Source organism: Sparus aurata, chromosome 4 (assembly GCF_900880675.1).
Source record: "Sparus aurata chromosome 4, fSpaAur1.1, whole genome shotgun sequence".
NCBI classification, from domain to species: Eukaryota; Metazoa; Chordata; class Actinopteri; order Spariformes; family Sparidae; genus Sparus; species Sparus aurata.
Genome location: NC_044190.1, coordinates 23906314 through 23932524, shown reverse-complemented (window position 1 = coordinate 23932524; position 26211 = coordinate 23906314). Strand labels below are relative to the sequence as shown.

The 26211-nt window shown below is 43.3% G+C and overlaps 1 protein-coding gene across 1 annotated transcript in view; it reads right to left on the bottom strand.

Annotated features, from left to right (window-relative positions):
- The window catches only part of rras2 (RAS related 2), a 33990-nt gene that overhangs the window by 5241 nt on the left and 2538 nt on the right, over positions 1-26211 (bottom strand). Inside the window, exons 2-4 of the mRNA XM_030413647.1 lie at positions 3195-3282; positions 2856-2958; positions 615-723 (exon numbers count right to left, since the gene is read on the bottom strand). Coding sequence (XP_030269507.1) covers positions 615-723; positions 2856-2958; positions 3195-3282 — 300 coding nt within the window. The remainder of the gene's footprint in view (positions 1-614; positions 724-2855; positions 2959-3194; positions 3283-26211) is intronic.

Here is a 26211-nt window from a genome sequence, read left to right as displayed (position 1 = left end):
ATTGTCAATTAGATTAAAGCTGAAACAAAAGGTAAATATACCATTACTCATACTAATCGTGTCATTATGTGCCATTTTTAGTCTCTATTAAAGAGCACCATCAAGCTAAATAGCTCATGTGTAGCAGGTTATCACCTTAATCTTGAAAGCTGTCTGATAAAATGTCTCGAGCCGCTACACGTCTCACATAAATAGAATAAATAATAAACCAACATAAGCTCACATCACGAGGCTTGGACTGCTGGGGGCAATAAGCTCCGCGTGCCTGTAAGACTCCTCTCCACCATAGGGGGGCGATGTGGCTTCACTGCAGGAAGTGACGCACCACTGCATACCAGCAGCCAGATAATTCATCATTTCATCACACTCCCTTTTCTCTCCATCCATCCTCCCCTCCTGACACCAGCGTCTCTGCTGCCGCTCTTTTATTCTCTCGCTCACATCCTGTTGTATCTCTGCAGCTAGCTGCAGCTGCAGCGCTCGCTTCCACTTTCGAGTATGCAAATGCCGACCCTCCAGACTAGTTGATATTATCTCTTCAGATGATCAGACAGGGCATACTCTGTGTGTTTGTCAGGCAGCGTGCTCAGATCTCTGCAATCAGCGGGACTTACTTGTCTCTGTAGCTCCAGATCTGCTTTATTTCCTACGAGGATCATGGGGAATTCATCTCTGTCTTTCACTCGGAGGATCTGTCTTTGGAATTTATAGATTTCTTCAAAGCTGTAAAACATATCACACGGTGTTATGTGGAGTTTTCTGCACAAAACAGGTTACATAATGTTGTTACCAAACGTTAATTTTAAAACGCAAAAGACCCCCCCGTCCACATAAACATAACGATCACCCAGAAGTTGAGGTCATCACCGCTGTGAATCAGACTAAAGGGTTGAACATGGCAAGAAAAAGTCAGCCTCACCATGACAGAACAAAAATGTGTGCTTCTGTGGCTCGGCTCTGTGCGCTGACCTGACTGGGGTCCCACTACAATATAAATGCCATGTGCACTTTTTCAAACAAAAAGCTAATAAAAATGTCAATCTGGGGGGAAAAAAGGGCAGAATGCAACCGCAAAACCCACGACGGCATTCCAGCCACGGGCCCACAGACAGCTTGGTGAGCACATAGTAAATCTGGAAAGACTTGACTAATATAAATGGAGGAAGGAAAGACTGTTTACAACATAAACATTGGGAGGGGGCAGGGGAATGCAGCTGACTGCACTGCTGGGCAGGGACACAAAGACGGGGAGGATGGGGCGTGACGGGCCAACCTCAAGGAGAACACTGCATCGTGTAACGTGAAAAACACTAAACGACAAATTAAACTCAAATACGTCACACAGAAGTAAAGACAATGCAAATAAAACCCTTCATCATCTAGTTTTCAGGATATTCACGACATCAAATACCATTTTTTGATGCTTTTCATAGTCTGTATTGGTTCTCAAAAAGCCAATCTCCTTTGTTTTAATAAGTTGTTATTCGTAGAGAATTTCGCAGAGTCCAGCATAGATTACCATGCGTGAGTGAGTCATTGGAAAACGACGCACTCGTGTGATCTCATCTCATTGACAAGAGCCTCACTGTTTACTACAGTTGTTAAAGCTTTTCAGCTCCTGCAACTTAAATTGAATAGTCTTACTTTTTTGGGTGATTCTGAGGTAACCGGTTTCCTGATTCTTACACAGTTGAGTCAACTTTTACAATATACGGTGCGGAAATAACATGACTAAAAACGGGATGATGAGGAATTAAACAGTCAGATTTTCAATCACATCCGCAGTCTGTACTTTCATCGAGTTCACTACTCCAGTGCTTGATTCGGTCGGTGGCTGTGCACAAGGGTTTCACGGTCAAAGGATGAAAGCTAATGTAATCCCATCTCATTGATAACAACCTTCCTGCTCACACTCTACCTGAGTTTGCTTTACTTAAAAAAAAATAGAGGGAATTGACTACCTCAAAACCAAGTAAAGTAGTCGAACAGATTTAAGTAGCTCGTACAACTTAAATGCAATAGTCTACTTTACTCGGTTGCTAGCTCTGACTTTTTAAAGTCAACTTTTAAAACTAAAGTGTCGGTTACGCCGTAACCAGACACACCACTTTCTGTTGTATTGTTCTGAAGTAGTAGCTGAAACAGTTCTGGCTTTAGCATTCAATCATAGTTGCTGTTCCGGATCCACTCTGTTTGATAGTAACCCTACATGCTGTCTACTCTGTACTGGCTTGCTCCACGTCGCTCCACTGTAAATTGTACAAGTTGACTTTACTTTAAAGATTTAAAAAGGAAACCGATTACCTCAGAAATAGCAGGCAGACTAGTACATTTTAAAAGTTTCAACGACTTAAAATCATTCGTCTTCTTTACTCCATGGTTTTGGGTTATAATTGTTTCCACGAGTTTTTCAAAATACAGATACTTTGTCAGATTTCTTATAGTGTACGGCGATGCTCGAGCACAAGGCGGCTTTACATGATTGCGCCTGAACATCGAGTGGAAACATTCGAGACAAGAGCTTTAAATAGAGGCGAAGGTGCACGATTAGGTGAATTCAAGAACAGGATGGGGGGGGGGGGGGGGAAGAGCTGAGAACAAAAGCAAATGACAATCAAGACACACAAAAAAAAAAAGAAACAGCGAGAGAGTCCGGAAGCACGAGCAGGCAACAAGTGAGAGTATCGCTGCAGGATTTATGGTTTTAGTAGAGTGAGAGGCAGAGGAGGGGTGGGGTGGGGGGGCAGAGAGTGTAATTGTGAACAGTAAACAGAGGCGTGCAAACAGAGAAGAGGGCGAGGGAGGGGAGCGAGAGCGTAGCTGTGAGTTCGCACACGACGAGAGCTGTCACTCACCTTCCCCTGTCGGTGACCGAGAAGACGAGCAGGAAGCCCTCCCCTGTCCTCATGTATTGTTCTCTCATGGCTCCAAACTCTTCCTGTCCAGCCGTGTCGAGGACTAGAGAGCGCGCACACAAAACACAATCGAGACCAAAATCACACGCACACACAATGACTCGCAGCAACAACAAAAAAAAACACAGCAGAAACCTTTTTGGGTATATGCTCGAGTGCAGACAGAATTTAGAAATATCCCTGCATATATGTGTGTGTGTGTGTGTGTGTGTGTGTGTGTGTGTGTGTGTGTGTGTGTGTTTTTACTCTGGTGGTGTTTGTCCAGCAGAGTGCACTTACTGTCGAGCCTGGCCGCCCTTTCGTCAATCACACACTGCTTGGTATACGAGTCTTCAATCGTCGGGTCATAGTCGGTGACAAAGTACGACTGCAGGGGGGGGGGGGGGGAGAGAGAGAGAGGAAACTGTCAATACGTCTGTGTGCAGTGTTCACTATACACTCATCTTTGCAGCTTAACCAAAAACACACTTTTCTTGTTTTATAATAACAGGAAATGAGGCAACGTGCGCGCTGTGCATGGGCACCGACAGAAAAATGTTCAAAACAAAAGTTTCAGAGGTGTTCAACCACCATCCATAACTGATGTTTTGCAGCATTTCCTTCGTTGCATCAACAGACCGCCAAAAAAGATTTTCACTCAGATGAGGATGCCTTCGAAGTCTATAGATTTATCTCTGGCTGAGAATGAGTATGTCCAATGGATCTGGGGCCTAAATCAGCTGGCTTTAAAAAAAATAAATAAAATTGGCTATGAGAGCAAACAGTCAGTCTGTCCTTGTGTTTTGGTTCAAACAGCACACGCTGACCTCTACCTTTACTGCCCCACTCTCAGACAGCGAGGTAAACACACTGTCTGCAGACACAAAAATGTGAAGTAAATATCCCCCTCGCACAACGAACCACAGACCGCAGGCTGGGGCTTTCATGCTAATAACACATTTACAAGACGCTTTTTTCTTCAGTTGCACAAATAGCCACACCACCATTCACTCCTCGAGGCTTTTGATTCTGTCACTCTGGGGCCAATATCTGGTCTCCTAGTAACCCAAACTGGAAGGGTGGGGCCGAGAGGAGCCGGGAGGAGAGAGGAGGGAGGAGGGAGGAGTCATACATTTTTTAAATTTTTCCCATGTTTTGTAGTTCTCGCTCTCCTCGGGGACGAGTTCAGTGGTGACAGCTGAGGGGAGTGCTCAGGGGCTGTCAAAACCAACACCCTGAAAACACAGAGCGATCACGAGAACATAAACTCAAGATTCCCTGCCGCTTGAACAACAAGGGCTAAATTAAACTTTTACAGTTACAGTCGGGTTTGTGTTTTGTCTGTGTGGAGCCGCGTGCCGTCTCACCCAATCACACAGGCTTTACATCGACCGCGACGCCACACAGAGAGCGAGCTTGCACTGTGTGCACTGAATGTCACCTCTTATCTGACTCTTAATGTTTATGTCATATAGCGTATAAATATAGTAGCAGACGAGGCGTGAGGCGGATCAGTCCAATACGCAAGCAACTCACTTCCTTGATTTTGATAGGAGCCTGACTAATACACAAGTATTATCAACTGACCTTAGCTTATGACAGAGGTATCAGTATCGACTGATAAGTAACAGCTGTACCACAGATATACCACAAGATAGGATGTGTTCGAGGTAATTTGGAAAAGCTGTGACTGCAAGCAACGCTAAGTGTCTTTATCGGTCTACATGCAAATCATTCTCCCCTCTTTACATTGTGTTTGTGTAATGTCACATTACAGTGAAAGATCGGGACGCGACAACTATTTTCATCATCGGATAATCCTCCAGTTGTTCTCTCGATTAATCGCGTTGTTGTTTGGTCCATAAAATGTAAAAACAAATTGTGAAAAAATGTTGATCGGTATTTCCCAAAACGCAAGATGTCGTCTACCAAAAAAATGATATTCAGTTTACTGTCACGGAGGAGTAAAGAAATCACATATGAGCAGAGGTGGGAGGCAAAAGTACAGATACTTGTGTAGAGACAAAGACAAAGTAAAAGTACTGATTCAACTACTTTACTCAAGTAAAAGTAAGAAACTACAGGCAAACTAAAAAAGTCAAATCTAACTGAACCTCACGTCATTCTAGTTTAATTCAAAGACTACTGTCTGATTGTACAGTCTCATTCCCAGGACGTCAAATAACAACACTTTGTGTAGGTAAATCGTACCTAGCAGCAAACAATCAAGAAAATAAGGAAAAAACGGGCAGAGATCTCTGCGGATATGAGACACTGACACACCTCTTCTCCCCCTTCGAGTCTCGCTCTCTGTCTGTTTCCTTCATGTTGCGTCTTTGCACTGATGGTTCGCAATCGAGTCTTGGGATTGTGGCGTGCATTGACACAAACTCGAACTAATAGATAATTTCTCCTCAGAGCATTAAAACAAAAGTAACATGCCTGTTTTAAAAATGTAAAGTTAGGAAAGTAAAGGGAGTAAAAGTGAAAAGTTGTCGGGAAAATAAATACTCAAGTAAAGTGCAAATACCTGCAAAGTATTTGTTCTTCTTACTTCCCACCTCTGTATTTGAGAAGCTGGAATAGGAAAGTTGGGTGTTCATTCTGACTCAGACTGAAAAATCTAGTGTTAAATGTTTCTGTCATTAGATCCTTTTAACTCTCAAATATTAATATGGGTAATGGCCTCCAATTGTCATTGAACTGAATATGCAAACGCTTATAACTTGTTATTGTCTTCTGCATCCACACCCTCTCCTGACACCTGCAGCTCTCGGCTGCTGCAGGTAATCTCTCTCCTTCACTCTCCTGTGGGTCTGCAGCATGCAAGTGCCCCGGCCTGTGTCACATCCACTCACCACTGCTCAATAATTCAGCAGTATCACTGTGTATCCTCGAACGTGCTTCGCTGCACTGCAATGCCAGTGTGCCTTCAGACGGCCAGACAGAGACGGAAAGAGGGAGAGAAAAAAAAACAAAAAAAAAAACGCTGCCTGTGTTTCTTGTCTCTCCCACCATCACCATCCTCACCATCACCACCGCTCTCAGCAGCACATGACCTCGTCTCCCCTGTCAACCTCTTATTCCTATTCTGTCAAACTGCCGCAGCCGCATCGAGCACCGCGCTACATCTGGCTCTTCTCTCCTCTCCCCTCCCACCACATGCATGCGTACTAGTGTAGCCGCTGAGCTCTGTTCTGGCTGAGCTGATTCTCTCAGAGCCGTTTCCCTGTGATAGATGAGGCTGTTTTGCAGTTCCAGCAGCGCCAGAGCAAGCGCTAACGGGGCCGTAGCATGGACCTCGCTTCAGCCGGGCAGCGACAGAGCGGTGGGCTAGGTGAGGGGGGGGGGGCAACGTGACTCAGGAAGGCTACCAATAACTGTGTGACATAAACCAGGCTGAGTCACATCCAGGAATACGACCTATAAATCCTTACAATAATCCATGACTTCATCAGATGTAACAGGCTCATCAGGTCCGAATGAATCAGGCTGTATGAGTCAAGCAGAGCTGCCCCAGACACACACACGGTACAACTACAGCCGCCACCTGCAACCAGGGCTGGGTATCAAACCTGAGAACGTTTTCACTGCTGACCAAACTGTGTGAAGTATGAAAACAGTTGATATCATTGACTTGCAGGGGATGTTTCAGGTTATGGTTTACATCAAGTGATTCACGTAGACCCCAGATAGCTCCAGGGGACAATTTGGGTTCGTGAGTGTAGAGACAGAACAGCGCCATTTTTTGGCAATAAGCAGTCAATAAATGTGTAAATGCTGACACTCTATTGCGCTGCGAGTATTAGCGGCTAACTTCAGACCACAGCGAATTCCTCATGTGTGTAAACGTACTTCGCAACAAAAGCAGTTCTGGTTCTGATTCTGATGGCGTAAAACAGAGAAAAACAGAACATCCTCACATTTGAGAGGGTCAAACTGGAGTGGTTTGATATTTCAGGTGGAAAAAAAATACTGAAACACTGATGGATTACAATATTTTGGCACTGATACCAAAATTCCACGTTTCGTATTGACATAAGTAAGGAAACATTCCCATTCAGATGATATCCCACATTTTCGAGATAATCGCTGACGTCAGTGTTCTTGCTGTTATCTGCCTCACTGTAACCCAGGTATGTGCTGAGGGGGCAGACGGATTCCTAGACCGATTTCCACGAAAACAACCGGACACACAGTCGGTCCGACAGCTCAATTCTTGAAAGTGTCAGAGTAGTTTGGACCGTACGCACAAACACACACATACATAATCCAACACACACCGATGGTCCACACAGGCCTGTGTGCACTACATCCCAAAACACTCACTGCTGAATGTCCTCCAGGAAGATGAATTATCCAACTGAGCCGAAGCCGCTGAGGCATTTACAGTAGAAGTGCAGCAACTCTGCAAAGCTGAAGTAAATGACTATTTAAACACTTGCTGTATAACACCTTGTACTTCACTAGGAGTTTGGAATGGTGCTAAAGGAAAAACAAGACCAAACTCCAGCTCCACTTGAGCAATCATTAGGCCAGTGCTGACATGACTACCATCATGGGCGTGCGTATCTGTGAGCTGCAAAATCAGGATTATTAACGTCCTTTGATTGTCTGCTCAGCAGCAGTCAGAGTCAGATGATTTAAAGTGGAATATCAAAACAACAAGTCTTTACAGTATAAAAAGAAAATGAGTCGCTCCATCAGGACGAATAAGTAAAATCAATGGAATATTACGAGAATGAAACAAATGCCTGCAGACCCTTGTTGCCGTACGGTTTAGATGTTGGTGGCAAGGCGGGTCGGGCCAGGGCTCAGCCCCGGTCAGCACAGCAGGAAGGAAACTCCACCTCTGCAGCAGGCAGCCGGCCCAGCCCAGCCGAGCCGAGCCTTCGGGTGGCGGCGCTGGTGATGTCACAGACGACATGTTCCCCCCACCCCGCCTACCTAGCCTAAGTCCAAACCTGTCACTCAGTTCCCCTCCAGCATTCCAAGCTATACATCCCTCCACCCACCCACACACCCACACACTGCACATGCACACTCACACCAGGAAAACATTAGAGTTTGTTTTCTCCATGGACACAGGGGGCCGGTGGATGAGTCTCAGCTACAGGACGGCTTTCTGTGCCGAGCTGCTCTGAATCTGGGTGCTTTGTTAAACACAGAAGGACTGTTGAGAAACTAGGGCTGCAGCTAATGTTTATTATTGATTTACCATCTCGGTTATGTTTGATTAATCAGTTATTCCTTTAAAGAAAACTGTGCAAATACATTCCCAGCGTCCAAATTGAAGTCTAAAATTGATCTCAGGAGTCAGTACACAAACTCATTTAACTGATAATCATTGAATAAAGAGGAAAGCATCAACTCCATCACATCTGAGACCCTGAAACCAAGGAAATGCTTGGGAAATTACTGGAAATGGTTCAACGAATCATAACATTTTTTGTCGATAAACCTCCTATGGATTGACTGAGTGAGTTGGAATGGAACGACATGTACATTTTCGTTTTAACATAACTGCAAATCGCAATATTATCCACATAATCATTGCACAAATACACACTGGAATCACTTGACGCTTACATTTTTGTCAGGAAAGAAAATCGGACACAAAGAATCTAACAAGGAATAATTAGCCGAGCCTTCAGCCGCGGTGACAGGCTCAGGCGATTTAAAATAATTCAGGGAACCAATACAGGACCGTGTGACAGTGAGCTAGACAGCTTTTTCAAGTCACTCGTGTGAGCATGTTCACAATTATCTCTATTATGGAAATTCACCACGATCAACATGTCGTGAGTGTTTATTGTCCCGTCCCTTAGAGTGACAAGCCGTTTAAGTATTCTAGTCCCGTCCAAAAAAACTATATACAGCCAGGGATGATGATGACTAAAAGAAACTCTTTGCCAAATTAACCACAAAGATACCATCAAATCATTGTGGAGGCGTATCTGTCCTCCTTACCATCTCTCTTTTCAATACAAGTGTGTGATTCAGCTTGTTTTGTTTCGTAATTGGAATATATGCTACATAGATTCATCTCAGGCACCTGGTCCGGGTCTCTTTTAAGACGACTTCTCCTCAGTTGAGACATAAAGCAATAAATCCTGTCTCTCTTGCCTCGAGGAAAGCAAGAGGACGGGGTGATACGTGTAGGCGTGTAATGAACATCATGCATGCACCGTGCACCCACTTCCTCTCCACACAAACAGCTTCGCGAACACTAAATATAGATCCTTTTTCCATCTCCGTCAGTTATCCCTACTTGTTTGGTTCGAGCCACCTTGTTCACTGTTCACCAGTATAGCATCATTAACTGCACGGGGAGAGAAACCACTGATTCAGCACCGAGATTTTTACTAGGAGACAAAAAAAAAAAAAAAACCTCAGGCGATTAATTAACAAAAACACACTGCACCTACACAGATGAGGGTAAATGGTGAGCCTGCCTGCTGGGTTGTCATAATGAGGGGGAATGCTGAGCTAAAACAAAGAGTCATCAACACGGATAGGAGTTAATTGCCTTCCGCATATGGCCCGGTGCCCGATGAGAATTCACAGACCTTGACTTGGAAATCATCAGCCGTAGTTACTCTTTAATTAAAGAGAAGTGTAGATTGAATGCCATGAAATTGTGTTATTCTAGGAAAAATATTCTGTGTGCATGAGCAGATTTAGAATATTCCCTAACCACCTCATTCCCTGCACGAACACACCACCGCCTAAGACAATGCTTTTTTTTTTTTTTTTTTTTTATTCTGGCAAAAGCTTAAGCATGCTGCATTAGATTTTGTCATAGGAATCATGGGCGTAACAACAATCTTCTCATCTTATCTTACTTTGGTGAAGTACGAGCATCAAACACTACTCGGCTTGAGTCCTCGAACCCCCCAACAACCGTCATTTAAAGTCCCTTGTTGTGTTCAAAAGGAGCCGGTCTGAAACTGAGAAGAGCAGGTTTCAGTGAGAAATCAACTAAAGGTGACTGTTTGCACGAGTTTAATCAGTAAGCTTTGCTCCAGAAACGCTGAAGAGATGATCATTGTGTTTATCGCAGCAGGAGGCCTTTTGACGTCTCCACAGTTCAAGACGCATGCTTATTTCATCGCGTCTTCTGACGTGTTTGTTACGAATTGGCAGGTATGCCAAGATCCCAGGTCAATAATACGTGCCACGAGTCAAGACCGAAACCCAACAGAAACGAATGTACTAAGACACAGCTTCTCCAGACACGGTGGTTCTCCTACAGTGAAAACTCAGATTAGGATTAACAAAAAAACTACTACATCCCAAACTAAATACTATATCTAGCGGTGAAAAAAACATTATAGTTAACTGGCATAAAAATAAAAACTATACTGGACTAAAACTAACACACTATACTCAAAAACCAACTCAAATAAAATGCAAAAAAAAATATCCAAAAGATGTCTACAATTTCAATCTTTGTCAGTTTGGTCGAAGCGTGATGAGGCACTGGTGGATATGTTTATTGTGACTTAGATGTCGTCATGACTGTGAGTCAGGCGCCTTCACAGCTGTGTTTGTACTGTAACAACGTTAAAATAAAAACTAGAATTACCGCCTCCAAGCTGTTTGCCTCTGAGCACCGGTCCAGTTGCTGTTCCTGAGCTGTGGTGTTGAACATTTACCCGCCGAACATTACGATGTTTCAGGGAAATTGACCTTTGACCTTTTTGATTTTAAAGTGCCATTTTATCCTATTAAACATTTGTGTAATTATCATATGAATTCTTGAGAAATGTGCCAAAGTGACCTCTTACCACCAAAATCTAATCAGTGACTGTAATCATCCAGTTAATATCACGCTTGAATATGTGACCAGTTTCACCATACTGGACGCGTTGTTTTTTTTATTCACAAACAGAAATTTTCCAGATCCTTTCCTTCATTTTCCGCTGATCAATAAAATCACTTTAGTGAATTTAATAAAATTATCACTAATTTTGAAACCTATAACCACGAAACCTCTGCCAGGAGATGTATCCCTCGTTCTATTTTTGATTCTTTATTTTTCTCTATTTCATTTTTCTATAATGTTATGTTTTGTACATACATTTATTTGTATTATCCTTATTTCACATCCTTTATGTCACTGCATTTCCACTTGCATTTGTTTTGTATGTGCAGTGATCTGTTTACATGAGGTCTTTGTAATCTGTTCTCTTTTTTAATATGTTTTTTTTTTTAATGTAATCAGGTCATCCTTCAGTCCATGTGGACATTTGTGCCAAATTTAACGAAATTCCCTCAAGGCGTAAGGCAAGATATCACATTCCAAATGCCTCTGACCACGGAGCTACGGCCAGAGCAGAGGCATAAAAACTCAAACAAATACTGAAATTAAAGCAAACTAAACATTTTTAAATGATAAAAACTAACCTGAAACAAGCAAACCAAGTCTGAAAAGCACAGACCTTTAATAAAAAGTATGCACCTTACTGGTCATCACATCCAGTCCTGCTGATCTGGACTGGCGATACAAACTGCTACACAGACTGAGACATCAGCACAGAGAGGCTGAATAGCAGTGGCTAAAACACAGGGGTGAGTGGGGAGGATTGGGGGGGGGGATTCAGCTGACAGGTGAAACATGCCAGTTGTAAGACTTGTTCAGTGGGCCAGAGCCAAGTGCAGCAATTTCAATTAAGGGCACGAGATTCATGCCAGACAGTCTGGAGCCTGCCAAGTCTCACCCTCGGCTATAGACACCAGCAGAATGAAGCGGACCGGGATGATCCGTTTCTGATAATGACACGAGCAGACCGTTGCATATACTGTGCATGCTTATAGAGACAGCAAAAATGCCAGTCACACTTTATTTCAGAGCACACTAATAAGACATAATCAGCTGTAATTTGTACCATAATGTCAACAATGCTGCACTACTGAAAACCAGGCTTTCTAAAATATACTGGGAAACATTCATACACAAAGAGCAGCATGCAGGGCATTGATCTCAGAAACAAGACATTTGGCCGGGGGCATGTGTGTATCACTTCCTGTCCCCAAACAAGCGCAGGTTTAACCTCTGCAGAACCTCTGGGGCTGGACTCAGAGCAGCTGTCTGTAATCAAATAACCACCATAAGGATCTAATGTTAAACAGATGGAAGTGAAGACCGGTTCCTCTGCAGTTCCTTTACGCTGTCCACCCCTACGCCATCATCACCTTTCCTCTCATGCTTTGCGGCGTTTCACACGGGGCGACACAGGAATTTGTGTGAGGAGCATTGTTTTGTCGGGCGCTCAAGAGCGCTTGAAGTGAGACATAGTGGAAAAAAATAAGACAGAATGAAAGGTCTGAGGGGGAGGGAGACTGTAGGCTACATGGAGAGGGAGAGCGGGAGAAAAGCGAGGGGGAGGGAAAGGCATTAACTTCCTGTGGAAACACCCACTTTTCCCATGAGCTCATACAAACCAGAAAGGTCACTTATTCAATACCTAATACACAAGGAGAGAAAGAGAGCACACAATGTGTCCACTGCCTTGAAGGGCCACCGGGGAGCATTCTGTTGATGCTGGGAACGCTTCAGGACAGGACACACTGCCACAGAGAAATATGTGAAAACAACAGCAACTAAAAAGTTTGGGTTGACTCTCCTATAGAGCCGAATCCACAGTAAGAATACTTTCTTTTGAAATTTCCCAGAAACGCAGGCTGGGGGGGGGGGGGGGGGGGGGGGGCGGCGGCGCAGAGATGAACGTTGGCTCGATGCCGAATTAAATGAACCCATGCACATCACTCCTACAAGCTCCCTTCCTCCTAATGCGCAACAGATCAATAGCCTGTCCCTTTAATCATTGCCCCGTCCTTAAATGCCGACAGACCGGTGAAACTCTGCCACACTCAGAAAAAAACCCCAGGCAGAGCATCCTCATCCACATCACATCCATCACATCCATCACATCCATCACATCCATCACATCCATCCAGTACCGTGACGGCAGAATACAGCTCCAGACACACTTAAGTTCAAGAATCTATTCAACATAAGCAACAGAAATAATTAATAATGCCCAAGTTGTTAAAAAAAACACAACACAAATCCTTTTAATGGATTTTCAAGCAGAGACTTGCGAACCAGTGAAGAACAATTCTGTTGTCTTTGGACTTTTGAGCCCACGCTGTCGGGTTAGGGCTGTAAAATATGACCAAAGAATTAGACCAATATTGCAACGTTTCTATACAATACCACGATGCATAAAATATTTCTCAATATTTTGAGATTTCACACAGGACAAAATAATCCTAAGCAATGTGGATGAAATGACAAAGTGAGCAAGTACAACGAGAGTCCGGCAACTTCAGAAAAATGACATCACTTTACTGTAACGCTGCCTTTAAAACCAGGAAAAGACAACACTTATACCGTTATAACAATATCCATGATATATGATACATGATAATATGAAACATATTCATGTTTGTATGGTCCTACTTCTGCAACAGCCCAATAATTTTTGAAAAATACACTTAATGCTCAGCATTCAAGATGTCAATGCTTTGACACAACTATATAGTCTTTTAAGATTGCAACAAACAATTGTACCTCTGGTAGACTGATTTTCACCAATCAATCAATCAATTAATCCATCAGTCAGTCTCATCAAACACCAACTCTGTGCCTCTTAAACTGGGTTTTCATAGGGACGTTGCAGGGGGGCGAGGATGACCAGGGGATAAATATGGAATAAAACAAAAAGTGGAATGAATATTTAAGTAGAGCAAGAGTTCGACCTTTCGTAAACTAAAATACAACCTGGATCCCTTTTTATTAGTTGCTTCCTCTGTCTTTGTTAATGATTGATAGACAATCTGGGGTTGGGGGGTGTAAACTGTGCCAACTAGAGATATATTGTATTGTAAATTGAAAGAGCTGTACATGTCGTATTTTGCCTTTGAAATGTATGTTTTTTTTCATGACAACCTTTTGCCATCGTTTCATTTGATTGTGACAGTATTTCACTCAGTTACTTAATTGCAAAGGTATGTCTGGTAGGACTCAGACGACTTTGAGCAGATCCCCAGATTGCTTGTGTGATAATAAGTCTACAGTCATACAGCACACACATACCCAACAAATGAATAAATCAGATCGTATCGACGTGTTTGCTTGAGAAATGACTTGAATGATCAGTCGACCACAAAATCCTTTCCAGATGAATCAACGATCAGCATTTGTAGATGTCACTGTCAGGAAGATTTTGCAGTTCCACTCCCTGTTTTGACCTTCTGTTCTTACAGCTGCGTTCATGTGTGGAGTTTTTTTATAATACAATCGTAGATTGTATTGAACATTTCCTGCCGTTTTAAATTCATTTTCACTTCAAAATGCTAAATGTTCATATTTTGGGTTTGTCTGGTTCATTTACAACCTGTCTGCTGACCTATAGGACTCTGCTTCTGAGATGCTCCCAGTCCCTGTAGTAAAGCTGCAGAGTAAAATGTCATGATCACAGAAGGGCCAAACTATTTATGTTTTTGATTTATGTATATATTCATGCAAGTTATCATTGATAATGTAACACAATGGTGTTAAAGAAAGTTACATACAGTGTGTGTTGAATGTCCCTGCCGGCACTCAGGGCTGTTCAGTCGGGGATTTCACTCATGCAGAGAATAAAGACGGGGATAAATGTCCCACCAAGTAGGCCAACCCCTGGCACAGTCTACCCCCTGCTCTCCTCTAACCTCTCTGGCCTTAAGACTTCAATCGGCCGGCTAAATATCAGTGTGTGCCGGACTCTGAACACTTTTGAACCCGCTCAAAGCTGCAGAATCAAAGGGTTGCCATTTAAAGGCCCCTTTTTCTACCAGATCACTGGGCTCAAAGCCGCCTGTTTGCTCTGTAGTGGTCACACTATAAACTATTTCCTAATCTCTGTTTCATCAAGTACATTTTGTTGAAGAATAAGTGGAGACCTGTGTAAATACTTTAGGAGCCCACAGACTGATTAAACAGAACAACACAAAGAAGGAGAAGTATGTGTGAACCGCCCTCATTGTTCTAGCCGATCATGTGACATCACTAATGTTCCCCTTCCCTATATTAAGCCGACCCTAAGCCCAGTCATTGACGGTTCATCGATGCAGTTTTCTCTGCAGCCCCTTCCTTGTTTTTTCTGGGAGGGGACAGAAAATAAAGAGTTATTTGGATAAGAGTTCCTCTCTAAAATGACATGACCCCCCCGGCTCTGGTGGATCTTCATCAATGTCTGCCTTTGTGGAAGTGGGAAAAAGTTGGCCCATGTGACCCCCATATCCAAATCAACAGAATCTAAGTGGAATAGATGTGGAGGATGCATGAGGCGAGGCGCTCACAGAACAGTGAGTAATGTAGCTGTGAAGTTTCCCTGTTTAGGGAGCGAGGATTGCAATAAAAACCAGGTGAAGCAAAAGATAAAATGTAACACCTGCAGCTTCTGCAGTCGGACGAGAGAGCTCAACATCATGCTAACTTTTCAAACACAAATTGTGACGTACTGAGCTTTGACGCAACCCATCGTCTCAGACTGTTTAGTGCTTGGCATATGTTTTTCTTTCGTTACAGGCTTTATTCAATTCTTCTTCCTCTGCTTGGCTTTGTGCAGGAGTGGTGCTGCACATACTGACGTCAACAAAGCGCTACTGTGACGGCTCAGAGGACACCAGCTAATGCAGTGGCTGTGCGGACAGAGAGACTACTGTGTGACTTTCAAAAACCCATACAAAGTCACTCAATGGAGTGCGGCTCACACTCTATAGTCTGTGGTTTTTCGGGAAAAACATACGACCGACCGACTTACGCTGATCAAAAAAAAAGAAAAAGAAAAAAAAAGAGCAGTCAGATGATCCTGAGAAAAGCGCAGAAATGCCAATAATTACTTTAAAAATGATCATTTGTCTCCAAAAGCACCTCGAAAAGGATTCAGCTGTGCAGCACCTGCAGAGATCTATTCATCGTCTTCACCATCTCTCCCCTGGTACAACTGCTGAGTGTGTCTTTCTGCACCAGTGTACTCGGCTGCTGCAGACTATAATTCTTAGTGTGGGGTGATATGTCAAAGGAAATGGGGCCACTTCACTGGCATCATGTCAGATACACAGCATCATTACTGCTGTGTGCTTTTAGGCCAGCAGACATACAACACAGGCAGCAGAAATGTTATTACTTCGGCATACAACTCCTCATAAATAAGACCTAATGGACACGTCTTCTCTTTTCTCTCTGATGGTTCCTCCCTGTCTGGCAGGTTGCCACGTTGAAAGTCAGAGCAGACAATGCACCTTGAAAAAGATCCATATTCAGTACAATGTTAGGTACTTCAGGGAAAAACTGACAGAATATTTTAGGGCATATTTCTTTTTTAAGATTTTTATAAAAAGTTAATAAAACAAGGCTTGTTTAGTGCGTGTTAAGAACAACTAGATCTACGTGGATTTACTTCTGGAGGAGGTGGGGCCATGTGGGCACTGCAGCAGCGCATGAGTCAACTCGCTGTCAGAGAGTAGAGCGAGCAAACAACTAGTGCTGGTGTATCAACACTATGAGGTGCAATGATGTGTTAGGGTCCGATCAAGCCTGCATTTATCCAGCAAAGTCAATTCCCACGTAGCAAAAATGTCCCACACCCGTTCATCTGGCCCACAGCCACAAGCAGGCCATACGATGGCCACAAGTCAGCCAAGAGCGATCCAGATAAACCATAACTGAACCAAGTCTGGGTGAGATCCATTCCACCAGAATAGAATGAAATGTGGGCTGGATCTTGAACCGCAACAGTTTTGCTATCAGGGTTTTTTATGATGGACTCGGATGGTGAAAGCTGACCCGCAAATTCACAGTTAGCAGTAAGCTGCTTACTGACAGTTCAATAAGTCTTACAAGAAATTACGTACAACCCTCAAAACAAAATGCCACAGAAGATAAAAGGAAGGTTATCTTGTCAGTGGTTAGCTTGACATCAACAGTAGTTTACCGAAGCTTTACGGAGCGTCAACATGTTACGGAAACCAAATGTGTCACTTTCTGGTAGATCATCAAAACAATGTCTTGAGTAGGAGAGATGTTCAATCCCCCTGCAGAGACCGACGCAAACTATCTACCTACTGCATGTCAAACAAGCTGAATGTATGTGCGGGAGCCTGAGCTCCACCTGCTTCAACTAGAATCTGGAGGAGCCTGGCCATGAGACAACTATGTTTTGGTTAGACAAACACACTTTTTAGGCAGCTGCTGACTCGGTGTGCACCGGCGTGTGCCAATTTTAAATTCTGCTTTCGGGTTTGCCAACACCAACTGGTGCGGAGGACACAGTCACATTTGCTGTGTGTGTTAGATCAGTGTAACAGTCACACAACAGCTGCGTCACTGACTCAACCAGACTCAAATATCTCCGATGTATCTACACATGTACCTGATGCTCACTGAACAGCCTCTCTGATTATGATCTGGTGTCTTATCAGCAGGAGAGAGAATCAGAAGCTCTTTTGTTGAGGACTAAGTCACACTTGGCCATTGTCGTCAGCACATTTGGACACAGAGTGTTGCTGCACTGTCACCTGTTGAGGAGTTGTCTCATTCCATGCCTCACCTCCCCCTGATGGACAGCAGGTGCCCCACAGGCCTCTGGACAGTGTCTGCATGAGACGTGCCAAATGTCCACCAGCTGCCTGGCAGGCGGCTCAGGGCCCGGTATCAGCGACAAGCACAAACGCATGAAAAGAAATGCTGATAATGTTCTATCAGCTTAGGCTGAAACTTCTCTTTAAATAACGGTGTAGACAATGTTCAAAAGAGGGACACAAAACTTTATATACAATCAACACCAGCATCAGTAGCATGCTGATTAAAAACACAGTGAGCTCCTCATATAAGAAGGTCGATGTACATTTCAATACTGAATGTTCGATGGCGGTGGGAATGAGCTGCTAAAATAAGCAGCATGTCAGTTTCCCAGAGCCCAAGTTGTTGTTATATGACTGCGAGATGTGCGACCTGATACTGTGGCCAGTTATTCTGAAACAGACAGATGTGTGAATACAGAACAATAGGCAAAAAACAACACGGAGGAACCCGCTCCCCTTTCTGTCTGTCTGACTATCTGAGGGGCAGTGACCAGAAAACAAGCGAGGATATCGCCGAGGATGTTTTCAACCTGTCTCGGGGAAATGGAAGTTCAAAGTACACCGAAACAATTGCTGTACGACAAAAAGGGCTGTCAGTAATATGTAGTTTTGAAACCGAAGCTTAAAACACACAACGTCCTTGGTGCAAGTCATACTTGCTTTATAATGTTATGTAATATTACATCACCGTACAGCAACACAAGAAAATGACAAACAATATTTGACTATTTTAGATTTTAAATTGGTGCAATGCTTAAGAGTTGACCATCGGTTGAAATCTAAATTCCCAACAAATAGCAGGAGAATATTTCCAGAGTAACCGTTAACTGCTGCTAACTGTATTATGTTTATGCATTCATGCATGTAGCTACTGTTAGCTCATTAGCTTAGTTAGCCGTGCAGCTACACAGACTACCAGGGGAGTGCTTGTGTTTACATGTCTGGAAGAGGAGCATCTGACCAAAGGGAGAAAGAGATTTCAGGCCCTGGGCTAGCTGGTCAGCAGATATCTCCGCAACACAATATGTAGACATCTGTGACAAAATGTCAAACCTGTTTTTTAATTCTTTTTTCCCCTTTAAACTAAAATTCTTACTCACTCCCTCTTATTTGTTTAAATAAATCATGTTGACAGTATGTATTAAAAGCAACATAAATCTTTATTTTCTTCAGTAATGAAGAAATACTAAACAAAGACCAACCCACCAACGCAAGACAAACAAAGCATGCCTGTTGAAAGGAATGTAAGAATCACAGTAGGCCTGAAACAGTGATGAAGGTAAAAAAAAGGCCTACAGGCCTACAGTGATTCTTACATTCTCAGACAGTTAACATGAACAGCCTATGCACAAAGTTGGATCTGTTCTATCAAGCTGTGATTCACTGATTGATCCTGAGTTAATATTACTGTGTTGTATATCACTGAGGTTGATTGCTGGATGTGGCTGAGGATAAAAAAAGAAGGATTAACTCCCACTAAAATGGACTAAAATAACATTTAAACTGTCCTGTATACATTCTGTACATTTTCACAAACATAGGGAGGACTTAAGTAGGTCTGCATACATAGTTCTGTATCGCTGTTCTATTTCTATCTATTGTAGTTTATTTTGTTTCATAAACGCACCAAAACATGGCATCATTGAAATGGAAATGCAAAGTTCAGGTAACCTTATGAGTGGCCTACTACAGAGTTGCCACATCATGTGAAATATAAATTAATGCTCATTTAGGCCTATTAATAATCTTGATAGGCTAATTTCTAATCTAGACTTCGTTATAAGACACAAATATGTTTTGTGGCTCCAGATAGAGTTTTCAGGGTTGGGACAGGGGCAGAAATGGCTCTTCTGATAGTAAAGGTTGCTGACCCCTGAGCTATACAGATGATGAAGCAGAAATGCTCAACAAGCGTTTATGAAGCCAAACAAAGACACACACACACACGTCCCTGCTCCTGTTATTGCAGACTTGCTGGGCCAACAGTGTGCATCCATAGGGCTGCCTGCAGGACCTCTTCACTCAGACCCCCCCTGTATGTTCTATGTAAACAACAAACATGTATAAAGAGGTTACGTTTATGTCTTTGAGGTGAAAGGTGAGATGGCCCAGGAGACAAAGTAGAGAGCTTGACTGATAAACATATTTGGATCCATAACACGTTGTTATTTTTCATGTTATTTTCAATTAAATCAAGTTCATGCGGGGCTGAATATGGCTGCCAGCGTGCCAACATCAGTTGAGAATTGGTGCACTTTAGATTCCTGGGCTTCGCCCTGATGATGTACAGTGTTCATATTTTTTTTTTGTTGAGAGTACCTCCATCCTTTTGATGCATATTTATCAAAATGGTTTCCTCTCATAGGCTCCTACGGGACAGGTCACTGGCCCTACATACAGATTTTTTTAAAACAGGACAACAGTAGAGTTTAATGTCTGATTCCAGAACGGTACTCCTTTGAATACCTTACTTTAAGAATGTTTTTTAATCACGAGCGAAAGAAGATAAAGTTCTCCAATATGAGATGTTATCTAAACACAAGCAGCCTTGCATTTATATCAAATAAATATATATGCACTTTATCAAATACAGACTTGAATACATAATGTAATTCAAATCTGGAACTTTCAGATTGACAAAATGGTAAACAAGATGAGCTAGTTTACAGTAATCAACAGCACTTTCTTCGAAATGCAAAGACACGTACTGCTGTTTACTGTGCTAATCTCTCCATCGTTTACAACAGTCTATATGAATGAGTCATTTGTGTATGCAGGAAGTAGTTTAATCAATCATCGCATGAGTAACAGTCATACAGTTCTGATTTGAACATCGCCATCTTCATCTGCCGACGTTTAAACGGATCAGAGTTTTCTTGAGAATTTGCATTTAACGGGAATGCGTAAGTAACTTCCTACAGGCTGGTACTCACAGAGGTCTCATCAATTAGACGGGCTGCATGAGGTAATGTGGCGGAAAAAAACAAATCAAAAAAATCAAGAGCATGTCAGCCACTTCTTCCAGTCTACGACTCTAAAAGACAAACAGTCTTCGCTCTTTCGTTAACGCCGTACTTACTGACTTGTACGTACACGCTGCAGTATTTACGGGTAGTACTCTTTCCTGTTGCAGACAGAAAGAGAGACACAGAGGGAGGGAGATGGCAGCGGCTGAAATTATCATTCAATCTCTGGCCTGTGATGTCTGGCAGGCGACACGCCGGATCACACCCTCGCCTCCGGCTACAACGCTGGCTTTACATGGCAGAGGAGAAGCTTCGGGAAAAGATGAATGGAGACTAACACTGTATAGCTTACAAGAATATTTCAATCTCATCATCACCTTTAAAAGATATAATCTATAATATTTCACTGACCTCCTCTTACTGTTCCATACAAGCAGCAAGAGTGTGAGTGGATGAGCCGGATGGATAAATTCTAATAATCACGGGCATTTCTCTGGACGCGAGGAGGTTTTTTTTCTCCATGTTTCACCGCCACAGCATAATAAATGTGGTACAGCCCCGAGCAGTTCTTCTTTCGTTGAACAAGGAAATGATCGTGTAATCAGTAATCTACCGTAATTCCTCAAAAAACAACAACACAGGCATAGATTTACGGCAAACGCGTAGGATAACAAAGACAGAGAAGTACGACGCGGAATGAGGAAGCGTGTTAACAAAAGAAGCTGAGCGGTGTCCATTGTTTTTCCAGGTGCGAGTATCGGTTTGTGAGCGTGTGCACGTGAGTGACAAACGTGCACATGGATGCGAGCCAGTGTCAGTCAACAGGTGAAGGCTGTTTGAAGTCACGCACTAAAAAAAACAGAACGGAAAGAATGGATCCCCTTTGCTGTTCAAACAGTGGTAGAACAAACACAATCCCAATGGAATCAACCTGGAAAATGTACACTGATCCAGTTGTGATTCATGATGTAAATACAAATTTCCCCATTGCTGATCAAGAGTGGTCTTCCTCCCTGGGTAAACGTTGGACGGAAAGGGATGACCCACTCGCCTCTGGAGCTTTCCCAGATAGTGGTAGTGTCCTTACAGATCCCAAACTCCCTTATTGCATGGACAATCATAGTGAATAACCTTTGCAACAGGACTGTACTCATACATGTATTTAAACAAAACCAAAAAAATATAAAGCCTCACTGGCGGCCCTTGGCGACACAATGTTCATCAAATCGCGCAACCCCATCACATGAGGAGATGCCAAGTATACATGTTGATAGTGGTTCGACAGGAAACGTCTAACAGCGGTCGAAAAACATTTGGATCCACCCTCATATTGTAATGAAATCTCGTTTAGAGAGACCTCGGCGCAGGTGTTGGACAGCCTCAAAACGCTAGCTTGCCGCTCTGCCACCATCATGTAAACAATAAATACTTGCAGGTACTCTTAACAGCAATGTCGCATGACATGTAGCACAGCACCGTGTCACAGCTATCTTAATTTCTGTTACCTGATATCTGCATGTGAATCTGTAGGAGAAGAGACAAGAGTCTGGTACTGGATGTGTTCTGGTTTCTGTTTGTAGTATACAACATATAATACTTTCTTTGGAGAGCTAAAAGGGCATTCCTATCCAGATATCTGTTGATAGTCATTAGCTGACATGCGCGTCCACCGTAGGGTCTCAAATTGCTTAACAGACTGTGAACAATGGCTGCCACATGGGAGAGGAAGCCTTGGTACAGATACACATTATCGAGATATTTGCTGGCTGCACCGGAGGCTTCGAAGCATAGGTCGTTGCCCCCAGAGGCTAAATCGTTGTAAGACGTCACCATGTTACCACCCAGATGTGCCTCTGTCTGATGTTAACTTTTGGCAGTCTCTAAAAGAATGCAACTATCTCCCATACAGCTCACTAATTCACGAAATATAACCTCGTGTAGACTTTCATACGCTTTACACACCACAACCTCTGTTGCACTACCCACAAGGCCTGTACGATCAAACAAAACCGCCTTTAGAAATAAACCTATGATGAGGCTGCATCTGGTTAGAGCTTGATGTTTTATTAAGTACGTACGCTTGCATGGTGACATCTGAAAGAAGAGAAAAGATGCACACAGCAACACAACATTAGGGAAGCAATTAGGGTCGATTTGAACACATCCGACTCTGCTCGTCAGCTGCGCGCATCTGATGGTGTTTTGGTGCGAGGAGAGACACGCGGCTTTTCTACGACTGCCTTAACATTAACTTTATGTCAGGAACGGGGGAAATAAGGTGCAGTGACTCCAACTTTGTGGCGCTGCGATCGTTGCATGCGAGCTATTGTTTCAAGTTGTCGCTGCAGCACACTAACATGAATGAATTTATGTGAGCGAGGCACCAGCCACTAAAACGAATCCTAAGAAAGAACTCAAAACGACGGCTACTTATTATCAAATGACTCAGAGTGTTTTGCTATGATATACAATCACGCAGGCTGTTTATACAACAGCAGCAGCTTTCTTTCATTTATACGCTCGCTGATGTGCTCACCGGATATACGCATATCCACAACTGAAGCGACTGCGAAACCATTCACAAAAACAAAACAGGGCAGTCTACAGGAACTGTTTTCAGTTGAAATTTTGTGTGATAGCACCTGCCCACTTTTTTTTTATCTCTAGATCACACACTGCTGCTGCTGCTGCTGCTGCAAAGAGGTAAAAAAACAGTGACAGGCTTATTTGCTCTAATTGTGGCTCTGCTCCATGAGAAATCAACAGGTGACCCTCCTACAGAGCTAAACAAACACTGTACGCCCATCGCACACTCACACACACACACACACACCTGCCACAGCTGCGAACCCCACTCTCAAAAACAGCTTACTGTCACACGGTTCAGGCCTCCTTTTCGAAGAAAAAAGAACACCAACTCCCTTAAAGGAGATGAAGAAGAAAGAAGCGGTCAGAGTATAAATGGAATTGTTTGCACTCAGTGGTATGGTATGTGATATATCACCGAGCCAGACGGAAGGTAGCAAAACTGCCTGCTTCCAAAAATGGGGCTGAGTGTGAGCGCGCTTGCGTGTGTGCATGTGTGTGTGTTTTTACATGCAACAAAAAGTTCTAAACTAAATGACAAACACACACACACGCACACACACACATAAAAGCGCCTCTCTGCAAACACTTTCTCCAACCACCTGTGGCTGTTTCTGAGAAATGCACATGAAACGGCGCCCACCGCATTCAACTCCAACACTTCTATCATTACCGAAAACGTTGCCTCCACATGCCCAGGGAGGGCTGCCCTTATAATCCATGATCATTCTGTTGAATTACTTCTTTATGGCAGCATTCCTCCTTGATGACCTCATGTTTCTGAGCAATCAAAGCCATGCTAGAGAAATATGTGAGATATGTGGACAGGGAGTAGGAGTACGAGGGGGTAAGAGAGAGAGAGAGAGAGAGAGAGAGAGAGAGAGAGAGAGAGAGAGAGAGAGAGAGAGAGAGAGAGAGAGAGAGAGAGAGAGAGAGAGAGGTCACTTGTGCGCTTCAGCTGTAAAATCTGCAAAAGGAGATCTTCAAAACTAATTTGCCCGGACTTGATCGTGTCAAGATTTTTTTGCTCTCATGCACGGATCCCCACCGCCGAGGGCCACCGCTGCACTAATGTTAGCGAGCATGTGAGCGGGCGACATAATGCCAGCACTCGGATCGCACAACATCACATCATTCCAGTAGCTTCTTTGGTTACACTGGGTAAATAAGGGGCGGTTTGTGACAAGCAATTATTCCTGGGATAAACACAACACACACACACAAGAGCACACGCACACAGCACCCCACACGCAGGCTTCACGTGGTCAATGTGATTCATGTTTTCCCTTACTTGGGACGCTTCCTCCCTCACAGACGTCACGTTAAACAAGGCACTGTGTTCCACAACTTTTGTCAGGTGACTCAACGTTATGTCATCCCGATGCTATTTCGGCCTGAGTCAACCGCTTGGCATTAGGGTGGCCAGCAGCTCCCAGCGACCTGCCACTCTGTTATTGATGGCGACATCATCCTTTATCCTCTAACTCCCTGAAACCCCTGCTTCAGCACAGTAGTCCATTTTCTTTCTTTTTTTTGTGTGCGTTTTCCCTGCTCAGCACCCTCAAGAGGATTAGCGACCGGGTTGGGTCTCGAACCTCAGTGCTTTTGAGAGATGGCTGAAAAATCGGGAATTGAAAACTGTCAAGTATCAAAAATGTGTTTACTTTTCTAATCCTATGCTCATCTAAATCAATGTTTCCTGGTGGGAAGTGTTTTGTGTAATTGCTCGCATTGAGACGACTTTACACACTAATGCACTGAAAGGTCGGGTACATTTTGCTAAATTAAAAAAAAAGGGTTTTGTGGTGTCTTTCAATCAAAACACACACATAAGTAACACAGATCATGAGAGATGTAGTGTGTAAGAATATTACTGCTGGAGGATGATTTGTGCCAACATGACACCTTTTGATTTTCTAAACAGACAACAAACTTAATTTTTGACAAAAAACTATTTCAATATGTAAGCATGTCAGGTTAAAACATTTTTAAAAAAAACACGTAAATCTTCAAAAGCATTTGAAAAATAAAAGTATATAAGTAATTTATGTACAAGACATCTATGTATTAGGACGCAGAGGTGTGCTAACCAGTTAGCAGCGACCCATCCTGCATTGTAATATGGATTTGTCAAGGCAGAGTCAGCTAATAGGACCGCTAGCTACACGGCTAACTTAGCAAACTGGCTGCCTCACATTTGTGCGTATGGGTTCGACAGTTGGACAATTTTTTGAAGTATTGCACCTTCAAACAAACAGAAAATCTTCCTGAAAACTGAAATGTTCAGCAAATGTTTTAAGGTTTTATTCACATTGGTTTGGTGACTTTCGTCAGCTTCCTGGAGTCGTAGCAACAGGTGACCAAGTGAAACACACCGTCACATGGGGGAATGTTTATTTAATGTTTAATGTTTATGGACATCTCGTTGTAAGGTGTTTGTCGGCTAACCAGCAAACTAGAGAGTTTCAAAAGAAAGGTTTCTGGGTTACGAAGAGACATTTGAAACGTGCGGTGGACGCAGAAGGCTTCGCTTCAATTGTAAAACGTGTTAGCCTTCACTTTACGACAAGTGCAATAAAAGCAATGCTGCAATAATTCTTTGTGAGAATTTCAACAAGTACTTCATATTTTTGGCAAAGTACACGGCCCTGAATATAATACTCTGTCAAGATTTCCACACACACACATACATACACACACACGCAGCTCCAGTGACTCAGGAAGCAGGTCATGTTTTTCCATACAAAACTAGAAGGCCCTGAGAGCTGCAGGAGAGGGACTTCCTCTGCCGAAGGGCCAAATTCCACATGGCCCGTGACCATTAACCCACCCAGGCTGAGTCAGACCCCCCACCCCACTAACCTCGCAACCTCCCAACACTCAACACCATTCTAGGGGAAAGCCTCGACTTCACAACCAGCTGTTAGGACTTTTCCCTTGGCAGGAGACTTCCAGAAACTTCTGAGGAGGATGTAGGTCCGCCACTTGCTGTCAACATCTCAATCTTTCTCACTTTCACGGCGTCGGATACGAGAGCAGCGCGAATGCTAAATACAAGTTGTTCAAGTAAACCCCCCCCCCCAGAAATGTGACCCACTGACACGCCTTACTGTTCACTTGCCAGATTG